Raw genomic sequence first — 14,968 nt, 5'->3', positions numbered from 1 at the left:
CCAGTCCCACTCTCTTTGGTTAACTCCACTCATTCAGCTCTCAGATCCAACATCTGTTCCTTAGGGAAGCTTCCCTGAGGCCCTTTACCAGGGCAAGCACCCTGTATATGGCATCCTGGCACCCTGAATTTTCCCTCAGGGCCTCTATCACTCCATGGTTAGATGCTGATTTGCATAATTATGTGTAGCATGCCTATCTCCCCTAGAAGACAACAAGTTCCATGAGCTTTTGGCTTGGCACTAAATTCCCAGTGGTTGGCCACTTATTAACACCACAATATACATTCAGTAAGTTGAATTCATTAGAGTAAATAATATGAAGATGTTAAAATTTTACATTCTGATCCATTTTTCATATGACTTTCTTACATCTCACATATGTAAGAAAATAATTTACAAATCCCACCATTGCATAGTGAAGACCCCAAAATTATCTCAAACACAGTTTAATTATGTAGAAAGAAAAAAACAATGTGATCCAAAGGGAGGCTCTTGGCTGACAGGCATGCAGTAGCTCATGGCCAGAAAAAGATTTCCTTCTGACTTTTAAAACTGGTCATATGAAGCACTCCTTTTCTAATTTTTTTATGTAATAAATCTTCTCTCTTTAGGTCTGGAATGCTTTTTCAAGGCTATTCTAAGGATCAATATTCATTATGACAAAACTAATTTAGGTAACCAATCTCATAGCTGACTTGTGATATTCAGAGCCCAAAACATGCTTTAACATAACAGCCATGTAATAATAGCCAACATTGAGGGCTCATCATGTGTCAACTCTATGAAGTATTTACTATTCTGAGTTTACGGAACACAAGAAACTGAGACATGACATGGTTAAGTTATTGGCCTAACTAGAGAGTAGGTAACAGCCCTGGGGCTTGAACCCAAACAGCTGGGCTGCAACCACATTCTTAATTGCTAGGGTATGCTGGTAAATGGCAAGGTCACTTACAAACAAATGTAATGATTTTTAAGTCAAGGGATCTTACCAACCCTGTACTGAGAGATGCTTCTATACAAACTAGGGCTTAAAGCAATCATTATGGAACCTTTTTTTCTGACAGAAAGAGACACATATTAAAAACCACCTTACTTAATTTTTTCTGTTTGAGTTTCATAGATGATATTAGAGTGTATTTAAGTATATTGCTTGGTAATGTGAGGTATTAAACTGACTCTCTGAACATGGTTATTTTAGGAAGCTGTCACATTTAATTTCAGAAGCCTATTTTTTCTCATGGGAATCTAATCTAATTTAATCAAATACTACGTACTAAACTTTTCTCTTTATCATGGTATTGCCTTTCCCCATAAAACAGTTAACCAAATCTGCACATGCTATCTAAGCATTTAATCCATATTCTTCACCCTTAGGAATGATTTTTCAGTATAAGTGGCATGAGAATTACATTTACCACAAGAAAGGGTTTTCTGGCTGACCAGGGCGTGAGGCCCACCACATCAGGCAATCTGGACCGATTTATGTGGGAATCCTATTTAAGCATTAGGTGACTTTCAACTTTTTTTCTCTTACTGAAGTATAGTTGGCATGAAATATTATTGGTAACCTCCAGCTTTTTACTTTGTTCCCCAGAAAGACCAGCTGATAAGGATTGTGTCAGGGGCTATAATGCCACTTACTGTCACTGCAATGCTCCTCGTCACTCCCGTCCTTACAGTCCACGTCACCATCACACTGGAACACGCTGGGGATACACTGTCCGCTTCTGCATTCCACCAGGCCCTGGCTGTGACAGGCTAGGAGACGCCAATATAGCATTCACTGTATTTATCTGTACTTCTTTCAGTCTACAGATCATAATAGTAATGACTCCTATTTATCTGGCATTGCCCAGAAATAAGCTGCTGTGAATATCTGAATGTTCTGCATAAATGAATGAACGTATCATTAATTTTTTTTCCATGGAGTTCTCTTAATTTTTTCTGTTTGAGTTTCACAGATGATGAGACCTCTTTTGAATAGGAGTTACTAGAAATTCACTTTTCCTTGATAACTGAAATGTAAGAAACAGTACTAATTTTGGTAATAGTTTTATATATATGTATAACTATACATGTATATACAACTATACATATAAAAGCTATACTTTACTGAAGGCTTGCTATATGGCAGGAATGGTGCTGGGAGTATTATGTATCTACTCTCCAATCTTCATAACAAACATGCAACTTTGTTTAGAATAAGGAAACTGAGGCTTAGGTTTGTCCCAAAGTCACAAAGCTGTTAGAAGGTAGGACCAGACTGTGAGGCCAAGCTTCGCTGACTCTAAGCCCTAACTTCTCACTCTGACCTGACCTCATAGGCCGAAGAAATGACATATGTGAAAGGACTTGTATGGTACCTAACACACAATAAGCTCTTTATTTCAAAACTTGCTTATGACATCTGACATTTGAAAAGTATGGTCTAGTGATTATTAACCTTCCAGTTCCTAAATGTTGTTAAATTCTATCCCTATTGTCTTCTAAATGATCAGAAACCTATGTATCTGTGACCTCAGCCATCACTGAGTAACTAATATTAAAATTCCCTATTCTTGAACCAAGACTCAACACAGAATCATTACTTAAGCACCATGTCTTTGCTTTCTAAAGATCCATCAAGACACAGTCCACTCTGTTCCACTGTGTCCACTAAGCAAGGGCTCAGGTGCTATGCCAGTCAAAATACAATTCAGGGAAGAGGAAGAGTAGGCATTGCATTTGTTAATCAATTTCTATGAGTTTTCTTACGTCAAAATAAAAACCACACAACCCACATTTATATGTTTCCCTGGAGCTATATGCAAATTAAATATCCAGTCTCATATGTAGCAACTTTTTCTACTTTCAGTAGGCAGCAAAAAATGGACTAAAAAGTTTAATCAGTTTGAACATGGATAAAATGTATCATATTAACTCTTTCAGGTCCATATTATTTCTCTTTTAATACTTAGTTATTTTTATTCAATCATTCTATTGTTCCCTACTGAATAGGGTATAGTTTCTAGGGAAATAAAAAAACAGAAGAGTATTCATACTTGACTGTATTAGCTAAGTAGGGAACACCCACCTGAAGACTGCTTGCTGGCCCAGAAACACAGCAGACTGAAGTCACAATCACCATCATATTCTGTGTGACTCTAGGAGCACTGAAGGCTCTCTGCTGTCTGGCAATTCTCTCCACCCTCTCCCACAAATAGTGCCTGAGAACACACTTGTGGGCTCCTACAGGGAAACTCAACTGCTCACATATTGTCTGCAGAAGAAAACTCTCCAGGAGGAACATCCCCTCGACAAAACCACAGATGCAGAAAGGAGACGGGTGGACAACGACAGAAAACAGACACCTGCTTGGGCAGAGCGGCCGAATGAAGCTTGGAGCTTTGGGAAAAGAGATGTGGAAGTCGGATGGTCTACACTATTGTTACTCTCATAGCCATCTTTATAGGATAGAACCCAAGAATATGAATTTTCTCTTGGAATGTTGTTTAGATAGTGAACCTTGAGTATATTTATCTAAACAGACAAAAATGGAAAAATAAGCAAAATGAAAATGCACGGGGCACTCACAGCAATTGACCTCGTCGGACCTGTCGCCACAGTCGTGGTCGCCGTCACACACCCACTCCTTGGCAATGCAGCGCCCGTCGCCGCAGCGGTGCTCCTTTGCGGGATCGCAATCTGGGGAAAATGAAGACTCGGGCGGATGGAGAGAACCAGCATGATGAACACTCAACGATTTGGCTCACAGTTCAGCTGAAGACAGTCTGTTCCAGTTGCTCCAGTACCTTCGGCGACTCCTCTGTGATGGGTCTGGCACAGTCACAACGTCCCCTCCCATCTAAGTGTCCCACAACTAAAATGTCATCCCCCACTGGCTTCCATCCCTGGGAGGTAAGACCTGTTTGTTTTTCAGTTGAATAACAATTGTCCGGCCTTCTCAGGACCCACAGTTTGTTCTTGTTTTTTGTTTTGTTTAATTGTTTTTGCTTCCCTTATGAAAATTTTTATACTGCCTCAAGTAAAAAGAACTGTGGTTTGGGTATCACACTGTAGACAACTGATTTGATGATTTGTAACTCTACCATGTTTTCTAAGAATTGTAACTAACCTCTCTGCGGTAAATTAGGAAGGCGAGTATCTCCTCCCACCATCTTCCCTGATGGTAAGCTTAGGTTTTCTATTAAACTATCTTGATACATAACTCATATTAGAAACCACTGGGTAATAAGTGCAAAATATGTATATTTTTTTAATGATTCTTTTTAGCCTGGATTTAACATCTGTCCCAAACTATACATTCCTGGGGAAAAAAGAGAACTAAGTGATGTTTCTTTTCACAGAAGGCAGAACCTATAGGATTCTTTGCCATGAGATGTGTAATACCTTAATATAAACAATCCTTTTAAAGATACATGTGGAGTCATGAACAAAAGATTCAATAATGAGGAGCCCTCATGGGTTACCACTAACAGCGCCACTGTCGCTGGTAGACTCGTAGAGGGGTCATGGGCCTTAAAGGGGGTACTGGAGCAATGAAGTAAAGTATGTGGAAGCCATAGTGTGAAGAAAGGAAGAAAGATCCAAGAGATGGGATGCTTGGGCAGAAACCAGAAGAACCACCACATTCCTAGTCTGCTAGAGACAGGCAGCTGGGGCAGAGACTGGTCTAAGGGAACGCTGCAATCATTACCACTAGATAGGGGCAAGGTCACCCTATGGCACAAACTTCATGATATCCTACTATCTTCAGAGGAATTATATTGAGTGATAAGACTATTCTTTTTTACACACCAACTATACCCTGGCCCTCTACATTGACCTATCCAACTACCAAATCATACACAAGCCCCGCTCCCTGCTTGTCTTCTCCATTCTCCAGTTACCTCCTGGGTAAAAGTAGGGTTGGAGTAGATGATCTCTAAGGCCTGTCCCGACTGTAAACTCTATGATACACACAATTACAATTGCTTCTCAGTCTTTGTCCAAAACCTAGTAAGTCCCAGAAGAGAATCCATATCCGTGTAGTAAATCATTAGATGGTTTGTATAAATACAGGTTTTCCTATATTTTAAAAGATAAAATGAGGGGCAGCTAGACAGGTGCTTCTAGAAACTACCTAGTTTTCCAGCATGGGGCCATTTCTGATGCTCACCACTCCGAGGCACATTCCTCTGACCAGACTCCTTGTCCTTCTCCAACATTCCTTTTGGTATTCTCTGATGTCAAATGTTGTTTCACTTCACTTGCCTAGTGTCCCTCCTCATCGCAATTTGCCTCTTTGTTCACATTACAAAGGTTTCGTGTCTCTCAATAATATACTACCTAGAAATTCTAAAGCTAATCACAAAGAAAAAGGTAAATAAGCAAGAGGGAGTTTGCTGGTTTTAATTTATGAGATGACATTCAGAATTGAACACAGTTCTTTAAAAGTTGGGTTCATTTTTCTCTTACTGAGATGACTGACATACAAGATTGTGTCAGTTTATGCTAAGTGTTATAAATCAGAAAGAGAAAGATAAGTACTATGAGATACCACTTATATGTGGAATCTGAAAAGCTGAATTTTAAAAACAGAGACTAGAATGGTGGTTACCAGGGATGGGAATTGGGAAGATGCTGTTTACAGGTACAGACTTATAACTAGTAGGTAGGTTCATTCTTTAAAATAAGATCAGCTTTTGTCCCTAAAACAAATGTGCCATCCTCACCCTAAATGTCACTACTGCACAAGTTGTCCCTTAGTGCTTGGCAATCAAGTAAACATAAATATTATATTGGTTACATATAATGAGATCAGACACAGACAATACATCCATCTGTAAAGTTCTGCTCAAGGGTTCAAAATCTAAACATGAACTACTGGCTCCAACCAGAGGAAAAAACAGAACATTTTCAAGGAGAGGAAAAATGCCCTTATTGATGACAATTACCCACCTTTTCACTTCATTTCTCTTGCATTTCCTTAACATGACTTTGTGGGAGAAATATGACATCTGCACATAAGACATGACTGAGACAAGTAATTGAGAAAAACTCCTCTTTCTAACAACTAAGAAACTGTTTTGTAATTTAACCTGTTAATTGCATTAGCAAACCATGAGCTATAAGTTCATGATTATAAACGTCCATAATTTTAAATGAAAGCCTCTAGGGAAAGGAAGCCACTCACCACAGTCCCGCTCATCACTCAGGTCCCCGCAGTCGTCGTACCCGTCACATACAAGGCTGTTGTGAAGGCACCTGCCCGTGTGGCAGCGGAACAGGTCCTCGCTGCAATCTGCACATAAGAGAAGCCGCAGCATGCCATCAGAGTGGAACGGGATGTCACAGTATTTAATTGACAAAAACATATCACAGGAAGGGAACCACAGTGATAACCTGGCCTACATCCAGCGTTTCACAGGGGAGGAGACTGTGGCATAGAGAGAGCCAAAGACCTGCTCAAGATCACATAACAAGTTATTTGAACCAGAGCCAGTACTAGGGCTTTCTGGTTCCTAAACCAGTGGGGTTTTTTTTACTGCTTTCTGAAAATCTTTATCTGAGTTCTAATTTATATCACATGAAAGCTCCTTTATACTCAAATATGAGAAAAGATATTCTCAACTCACCATAGTTCCTAATGAAGCTCATGTTGATACAAAATGAATGACTTTAATAGAGGGTGGTAGTTATTTCCTAAAAATCGTTCCTTTAAAATGAAAGTCTAGTTTTGTCAATGGTAAATGTAATCATAATGGAGAGAAAAAGTCATTTAGATTATAGTTTTTTCTTACTTTCACCCAAATGTTATAATTTAAGTCAATTGAGTGTTTCATAACATGACCCTCAAATGAGCAGGACTGTTCTAGATTATGGAAAGATATGAATAAGTGACATATTACTTCAGGAAGCTTATAGATTCATGTTGTAATAAATAATATGCAAAGAAATTTTAATAAGAAAATAGATCTTGTGCTTACATGAACCAGAACTCCTATCGTGGTTTTGCCACCTACAAACTGTGGGAATTTGAGTGTATTAATTAAAATCTATGAGTCCGTGAACTGATTTATGGAAGTAAGATAAGATTACTTGCTTAATAGGGTTCTGGGAAAGAAATTAATAAAATAATCTCTTACTATTGGGATGTGTAAGATGCCAAGACAATAGAAAAAAAATACTCTTCAACAAATTGTGTTGGGATAATTGGATTTCAAATGTGCAAGACTGAACTCTGACCTTTACCTCAAACCATACACAAAAATCATCTGAAAATGGATCATAGGTTTGAATGTAAGAGCTAAAATTATGAAGCTTTTAGAAGAAAACACAGGGAAAAAATCTTCATGTCCTGTGTGGCAAGAAATTCTTCAATATAAAAACAAAAGCACAAGCCATAAAAGAAAAATGTAATAAATGGACTTCATTAAAGTTAAAAAAATTTCTGCTTCAAAAGATGCTATTATGAAAATGAAAAGAAAAAGCACATACTGGAAAAAAATATTTGTAAACATGCACCTAATAAAGGACTTATATCCAGAATATATAAAGAACTCTTACACCTAATAAGGCAAACAACCAAATTACAAACGGGCAAAAGTTTTGAACAGAAAGTCTAGATGAAAGATACAAATGACAAAAGTCTGCATGAAAGATATACAAAAGATATGAAAAGATGTTCAATATAATTAGCTCTTAGGGAAATGCAAATTAAGACCACAATAAGATATAATTACATATCCCTTGATAAAGCTATAAAAAAATAGACAATACCCAGTATTGGTAAGGATTCTGAGAAACGGAAACTCCCATATGTAGCTGGAGAGGTGGGAGGAGGCACTGACTGCAAAGGGGTGAGAGGGAAATTTGTCGGGAGATGAAAAAGTTTTAAAAGTGGATTGTGGTAATGGTTACACAACTCATAAATTTACTAAAAGCCAATGGGCCAATTTTATGGTATGTAAATTATACCTCCAAAAAGCTATGAAACTGTCTAAAATTAATAAATGTAAAGGACCTTGAATTTAGTAGAAACTAGACTTCTAAATGAATTATTTTTTCCTTATTTAAAGTGAATTAAGTTCAAAAATAGATTCTTAAGACTGGAGAAAGATCATGGAAGATGGGCAGAATTTCAGTACACTGGATGGAATGAAAGTTTCAGCATGTTTCAAGCAGAGGGAATAGCAGGAATAAAGGAAAGAGGGAGAAATGGGGGCACATTTGAGGATCAGCCTACTTGGCTGGTGAAGACCAAGAATCCAGTGGTCCATAGTCCAGTCCTGAATCCCAGCTGATTGTTTCTCCTCAGGCAGAACTGAGGAGAACTCACACAACTGGTGATGGTACCTTTTTACTATAAACATCCCAAACTCTATGACAATTTATTATCAGAAGTCTTGGGCACTCATCAGTTAGATTACTACCCATATCAAAATATTATACTTTTTTATCATAAATTTTCATTTCAAGAAGCATTCTTCTAAAGAGAAGCTACTTAAATGCTTTTAGAACCACATCATTTTAGAATCATATGGAATGGACCTTAGAGATCACCTGTTCAGCACCTTCATTAAGAGGGAGTATATGTGTACACACACAGATACAGACATGTGCATACATATGTGCTCACACTTATATACATACAGAACTTTGCAAATACTTTTTATTTTTATTTTATTTCCCCCAGGCTGAATAATTTTCATAAGAGGACAACCATCCCAAGGGAAAGTGTAACTAAACTAGTTAAGAACTAAAAAGGGTCTGTGGCCCCCTAGGAGCAAGGGAAAGATAACCATATGGAAAGGGCAACATTGTCTGCTTTGTTCCTGGAGTTTGGAAATGGAAATAGTCCCAACAAACCAAGGAGAGGAACTCAAAGTCACAACAAGACCTTTAATCAACTCTCCCTTTCAGATTGGCAAAAATAACTGCATCTCTGCACATATGTTTGCTAACAATTTTGCTTATAACTTGAAAGATAAAACAGTAACTGTCCTATCAAGAATTTGTAGGAATGTTGTGACCAGACTTGTATGGCGGGAGTCAACTGACCAAGGACAGACAGTTTCATGACCCTCCTCAGATCCTCGCTGATGTCCAGAGGTCAGCAGATCTGTCACCTCCTGATCCCCCTCCTAATCCCTCTTTCTCTAGCATAAAAGGAGCTTGAAATCAACCTTGCATTAAGAATGGGCCTTTTGGACAATAGTCCTCTCATCTTCCAACCTACCAGCTTGTTGAATAAAATTCTTTCTCTACTCCACCCTCTGTTTCTTGGTGTATTGGCTGAATCAGGGATCTGTAGAAACCAACATTCATGGTCATGGCAGTACTGTTTCCTCCCATTCACCAGGGGGCGCTCCATACCCACTCTGCACCCGACTGTGTCGGTCTACCTCTCCTGTTAGCTGAGTCAAGTAGGGGGAATATCAAGAAAGGTTATGACTGGTTTTTCTGCCCACTGAGTGAAGTTGAGGGATTTGTGCGTCAGGATATATACATTTTCTTGGGAAGTTTAAAAAGTTTTCTTTTTTGCTTTGTTTGGTTTTAATCGAAATTACTCCTGTGGAAAGTTTTGAATCAGTATGTTAGAATCAGCAATAACCAGGATTCTCATCTTGACCACCAGTGCAAAAGTACTTGCATTCCCTGAAGAGGGGCAGGGTGAAGGGGTGACAGATTTTAAACTGCATGAGTTGATTTTTTTTTCTTACTTTTTTAAGCAGTATGTTTCACTTTTTTTGATGGTAGGCCTAGGGAATCAAATACACCTTTCAGAATCCGATTAACCTGAGAACACACCAAAAATTTCCATAGATTCATGTGTTCCCTGTGTGAGGCCCATTCTGGGATCCCCAGAAATTCATACTAAAATATCATTGGGGATATTTTAAAAATTAACACTGTCATTTATTATTTCATAAATGGAGATGACTCAAGCATTATAAAAACAAAATTCCTCATTATTCACACAGGTGCAGATTTAACTTTCCACGGTTATAACTTTCTTGGTTAGAAGCCATTTTCAGAGGTGAAATCCAAAATTAGCTGGATTTGGAAAACAGCTTGTTACATCGCTAAGGTCTATGTGATTAGTAAACACAAAACCTTAACCAGAAGCACTGTGCAGCTGAGAATACATAGCAAATAAGAAAGATCACAGTGCCTCCTTTTACTGAAATAAATGTTTATTTGAACTGAAAAGAGGTGTTGTCAGTGCAACTTAGAGCCAACAAATCAAAATTTTCAGTAGCTGCTTTCTTGCTCAATTCAGGCATAATTTTGCATAACCAATGGTAGAGTTTTTCTAGATAAAGATCTTTTTTTCTTAATGAGAGCTTGCTACAAAATGTTATATCTAAAGTTCGTGTGTATTTATTTCAGTTTGTCATCTCATACTCTTAATTTTTGTCATTCAAAATCATCATTAAAGAAGAAAACCAAGGAACAGAAAACCTTTTATCAAGAGCTTCATTCATTTTGCTCAGGCTCCGTAAGTCTATAAACATAATCATGCTGCTTTAACCCAACACTCAAGTATGGCTGCTCAATTTCTACCCATAAATGCCCTCAGTTTGAGATGATCAGAGACGTTACATGGTTTGCTCATAGCTGTCCAGCTCATTATAGTTACCTAGGCTTCTTGACTTGCTGGGTTCTTTTGACTATTGACTTCTAGCTCTAGGAGGATTTCTCAACTGCAGTATTATTGACATTTTGCACAGGGCAACTCTTTCTTGTTGGGAACTATCCTGTGCCCTGTAGCATGTTTAGAAATATCCCTGGCCTCTCCCTACTAAATGCCAGTGGCACCCCCTCCAACTTTCACAGCTGTGACAATCAAATATGTCTCCATACATTGCAAAATGTCTCCTCAGGGACAAAACTGCCCTCAGTTGAGAATTACTGTTCTAGAGCATACAAACATCACCTCAGTCCAAGGCCTGGCTTAAATCCCATCTTTCCCACCAGCTCCCTCTACACTAGCCCAACTCCTTGTGACCCTGCCCTCTTCCCTGTGACAAGAACAGAGGACCTACCATCCCTACCTTGTGTTTACACCAATCTCCTTTTGCTCTGTGACCTCCCCTCTGTCATGTGGTTCTAAAATACCCCATCCAGTGACGTCTCTCTGTTACTCCCTGATTAGACTAACAGCCTCAAGAAGAAAGAAACCACATCTTCACAGTCTTTTTATTTACTAGGTACCTAGAATATGCTTGATACACAGCAGGAATTCAAGAATATTCAATAATTTGATTGATTCAGTATAATCAGACTGCCACCAAGCAGAAGTTAACTTCCAAACATCTGAAGCTTATTCCTCTGGTGTAGAATAAAATATCTTTCTATTATTTTGATGGAAATATTTCTGGTATTTACTTGTTTCCTTGTCTTAGTACAAAGAATATAGTAAATGCCATCATTTTTGATGACTCAGAACATCATTTGGAACACCAGTGTTTACGTGGTGCAGTTTGGGTTGTCTCCTTTCTAAAACAGCTTCACATAGTGCTGATTTTAAAATTGTGCACATCAGTGTTTCCACCACCTGTACAACGTATCAGCTGTCCTTTATCACTGTCTCCATGACTTCCAGTGGCTTCCTCCATACCCTGGATGTGAGAGGCGCAGGACGGAGGAGGGGCCGGAGGGGAGGGAAGGTGCAGTGAAAAAGATGACAGCATATATCCTACCACTCTTCAAGAACTACTGCTTGCCAGACACTGGGCTGTGTGCTCTATATCCAGCGATTCATGATGCTGCACAACAATTGTAGAGACAGTTACTCTCATTATTTCCTTTATAGTGACAAAGACACCAGGGCCCAGAGAGATTGAGTACCTTGCCTAATGTAAAATGGTAGAGATAGGAACCCAGGCAGCCTGCCTCAAGAGCTTTTATTATTAATCACTACACTGTGTGATGACTAGTATAATTGATTATATTAGTTGGTATGATTAGTTAATTCAGTATAATTATGTTAACCTCAGTCCTCAGAAATAAGCAACCAATTTTACCCCAAATACTGAGCAAATGATTTCCAAAAGTATTTGACAGTGCTTTTATGCCACATAAAGTGTGTGGACTGCGGTGTGAGTGCTGTATGGACTATTTGCCTTGTGACAACCATTTTCCCCAAGGCTTTCTTTGCTTTTTATTTGCTAAGCACCTGGTATGTACCAGACATTGTTCTATAGCTGGTTATAGAATCAAAAGGTTATGGAATGGCTAGCAACAAAAGAGATACCAGACACCCTCTGTCCAGTGGTTTCAAACCCAGCTGCAAATTAGAATCCCCTGGGAAGTTTTTCAAAAGTAATGCTACTTGGACCCCCACCTCCAGATCAACTTAATCAGAATTCCTGCAGGTGGGGCCTTCTGGGGATGCTACTGTGCATCTAGTCTTGATCACAAGGAAAACCAGGGATAGAGAATAGCCTGCCTAAAGTCACAGAGCTAGATATTTTTAAAAGAAAACATTTCTTAATTTTCAAAAATCTTTCACTTACACCACTAATCTGTGGTGGTTAGAAATCTGCTCATTCTACAAATACCAAGGAGGAAACTGAAAACATGACAAAATCAGGGGAGAAAGTCAGCAAACAGTTCCAGATGCCTGGAATGTTGCTGTAATAGACAAGCTTATCTCCCAAACAAAGCAGAGTAAAGCATCCAAAATAAAATTTTCCTATCATATGAATGATCAGAACGTAATCAGTCACCAAATCTGAACTTTTATTGACAAGAGTAAATCAAGGCAGCACTGTGCAGAAAAAACAGCATTGGATTTAGACATGTTCAAGATTAGGTTAAAATCTAGCACTTTGCACCACTGGCAAATTCATTCATTGTCCTAAGCCCCTGCATCTGTATAAAAAGGGAAAAATACCTCCTTTACTGAAAATTAAATCAAATCATGCAGGTAAATGCTTCTGGCACAGTTGATTAGGAAACTCACAAATAATAAATCCCTTCCCTTCCTTCCTCTGAAAGCCGTCTTCCTCCTCCTGTACCTGCCAGAACCCTGGTGACCCAGCATGACCTTCCACTCCTCCTTGGGACGCCCAGCAAAACCTCGCCTCAGGAGTATCTGCGGGCTGCATTCACACTCATCTGCATCCACGCCCTCATGCAGACTCACACTGGTCCTCACTGCAGGGTGACCGCAGGAGGGTGGCTCCTTCTATAAACATGCTGAAATGCTGCACACACTACATGTTAGAGCTCAGAGGTAGATGTCCTTATAACGTCATAAACAATTGACCTCTAAGGTCATAAACCAAGCTTTCAATGTCTTGCTAAGCGTTTTCATAGACAAGTATTCTGAAGGGATGTTTCCACAGTAGACCAAACCAATGCATTTTGAAATGTGTTCATGAAGAAAGCCCATACCTTCCTTAATAAAGTCTTCAGCTCCTAGGACCTTAATAAAAACATGACAGAGTTGTAATACCTTCTCTGTCAGTCATTGCCTAGGATAATTTACTCTTTCAAAGTCAATTCCAACCAATGCAACATAAAGCTTTTACTGTTTAAAGTGCAATGTTCAGCGCAACAGAAGAATGTAATGATGAAGCCAGTGCTGGCCCACCACTGGCAGTGGAGGCACAGGTAGAATTCGAATAATGCCAGAACATGGGCTATAATTGGGAGATCAACAAGAGACTCCACCACAATCCCCATAAATTGCATGTAATTCTATCAAACAATTTTATATCCCTACAGAGGGTGCTTTGCATAATATTTTCTTCTAAGTCCACAGCACTACTCCCTAATGTAAATATATATCCTACAAAAGTATTTTTCATGTAAAATCATGTGTTATGGGCTTCCTCTGAAGAGAGAATTCCAAATTGTAAAAATAAATATCTTAGTTAAACATTTCTAAAAATGTAAGAGAGATAAGTGAAGTTCCACAGTATGCTAGAGATTATACAAAATAAATAAGTGCATGAATGACTAAGTAAACAAAGGTGGGTATGTGTGAAACAATTTTGAGGAAATACCAAGTTAAACAAAATTAATTACTGTTTTTAACTACAGGATTTCTCAGGGCCTGGGTGTATTGTAAGCTCTAACGGTTGATCTGAGAGCATCTCCCAAATTTTTCTTTTCTCAAGCATTTTTCAAGGTTCAGTTACTCCAGAACAGCAGTTGGGAAACAGTGACCTGAAACATTACCATAATACACTGCCTTTCAAAAGTTATGACAAATAAGCATCCTTGCCATTCAGATGGAAGAAGAGTTGGTCTATCTGGCCAATAGACCAGAGGAATCTCTCAACTGAGGTCAACAATTGTGAGCTCTTATAAAGCCTTGGCAACTCCTACAGGGAGTAAAACACAGCTTTTCCCATTGTAACTACTTCTAGTAATATTCCATAAAAAAGCAATGAGAACACAAGCACATCTCATTCTGTTTTTGATGCAGACATTGCAATGTATTCCTGAGGCTAACTTTTCCTTTTTCTCCTGTTGCTTAAGTGAAAAACAACTTGAAATAGGAATATATATTTGTTATGGGGAGAACGTTTGTGACCACCCAAAATTCATTTGTTGAAGCACTAATGCCCAACATGAGTATATTTGGAGATAGGGCCTGTGGGAGGTGGTAAAGGTTAAATGAGGTCATAAGTGTGGGGCCCTAATCCAATAAGGTTGGTACCCTTATAAGAGGATACAGAGCCCTCTCCTTCTCTCTTTCTCTCTCCCCCTCTCTCCTCCACTCCCTCCAAAGGGGTCACAGGAGTACTCAGGGAGGTGGCAGGCATCTGCCCACAAGCCAGGAAGACTTGAACCCTGTCAGATGTTGATCTTGGACTTCTCAGCCTGTGATTTTGCAGCCATGCAGTCTTCGGTATTTTTTATGGCAGCCCAAGCAGACTAACACAATATAGGACAAACCACTGACCATATCAGTCAAAATAACTAATTAAATCAATCGTAAGTAAATTGAGCGTGTTTTCAGCTG

General features: G+C 38.9%; 1 protein-coding gene across 9 annotated transcripts in view; it reads right to left on the bottom strand.

The window, feature by feature from the left end:
• Positions 1 to 14,968, bottom strand: part of CORIN (corin, serine peptidase) — a 232,193-nt gene that overhangs the window by 58,687 nt on the left and 158,538 nt on the right. For all 9 annotated transcript variants that reach the window (XM_017652016.3, XM_073237664.1, XM_017652015.3 and 6 more), the window contains 3 exons: positions 6,179 to 6,286; positions 3,577 to 3,687; positions 1,645 to 1,761 (listed from right to left, as the gene is read on the bottom strand). In XM_017652016.3, the coding sequence (XP_017507505.3) occupies positions 1,645 to 1,761; positions 3,577 to 3,687; positions 6,179 to 6,286 (336 nt within the window). The remainder of the gene's footprint in view (positions 1 to 1,644; positions 1,762 to 3,576; positions 3,688 to 6,178; positions 6,287 to 14,968) is intronic.

Source organism: Manis javanica, chromosome 5 (genome assembly GCF_040802235.1).
Source record: "Manis javanica isolate MJ-LG chromosome 5, MJ_LKY, whole genome shotgun sequence".
Classification (NCBI taxonomy): Eukaryota; Metazoa; Chordata; class Mammalia; order Pholidota; family Manidae; genus Manis; species Manis javanica.
Note: the sequence above shows the minus strand (reverse complement) of the source record. Positions and strands in the feature narration are given on the sequence as shown.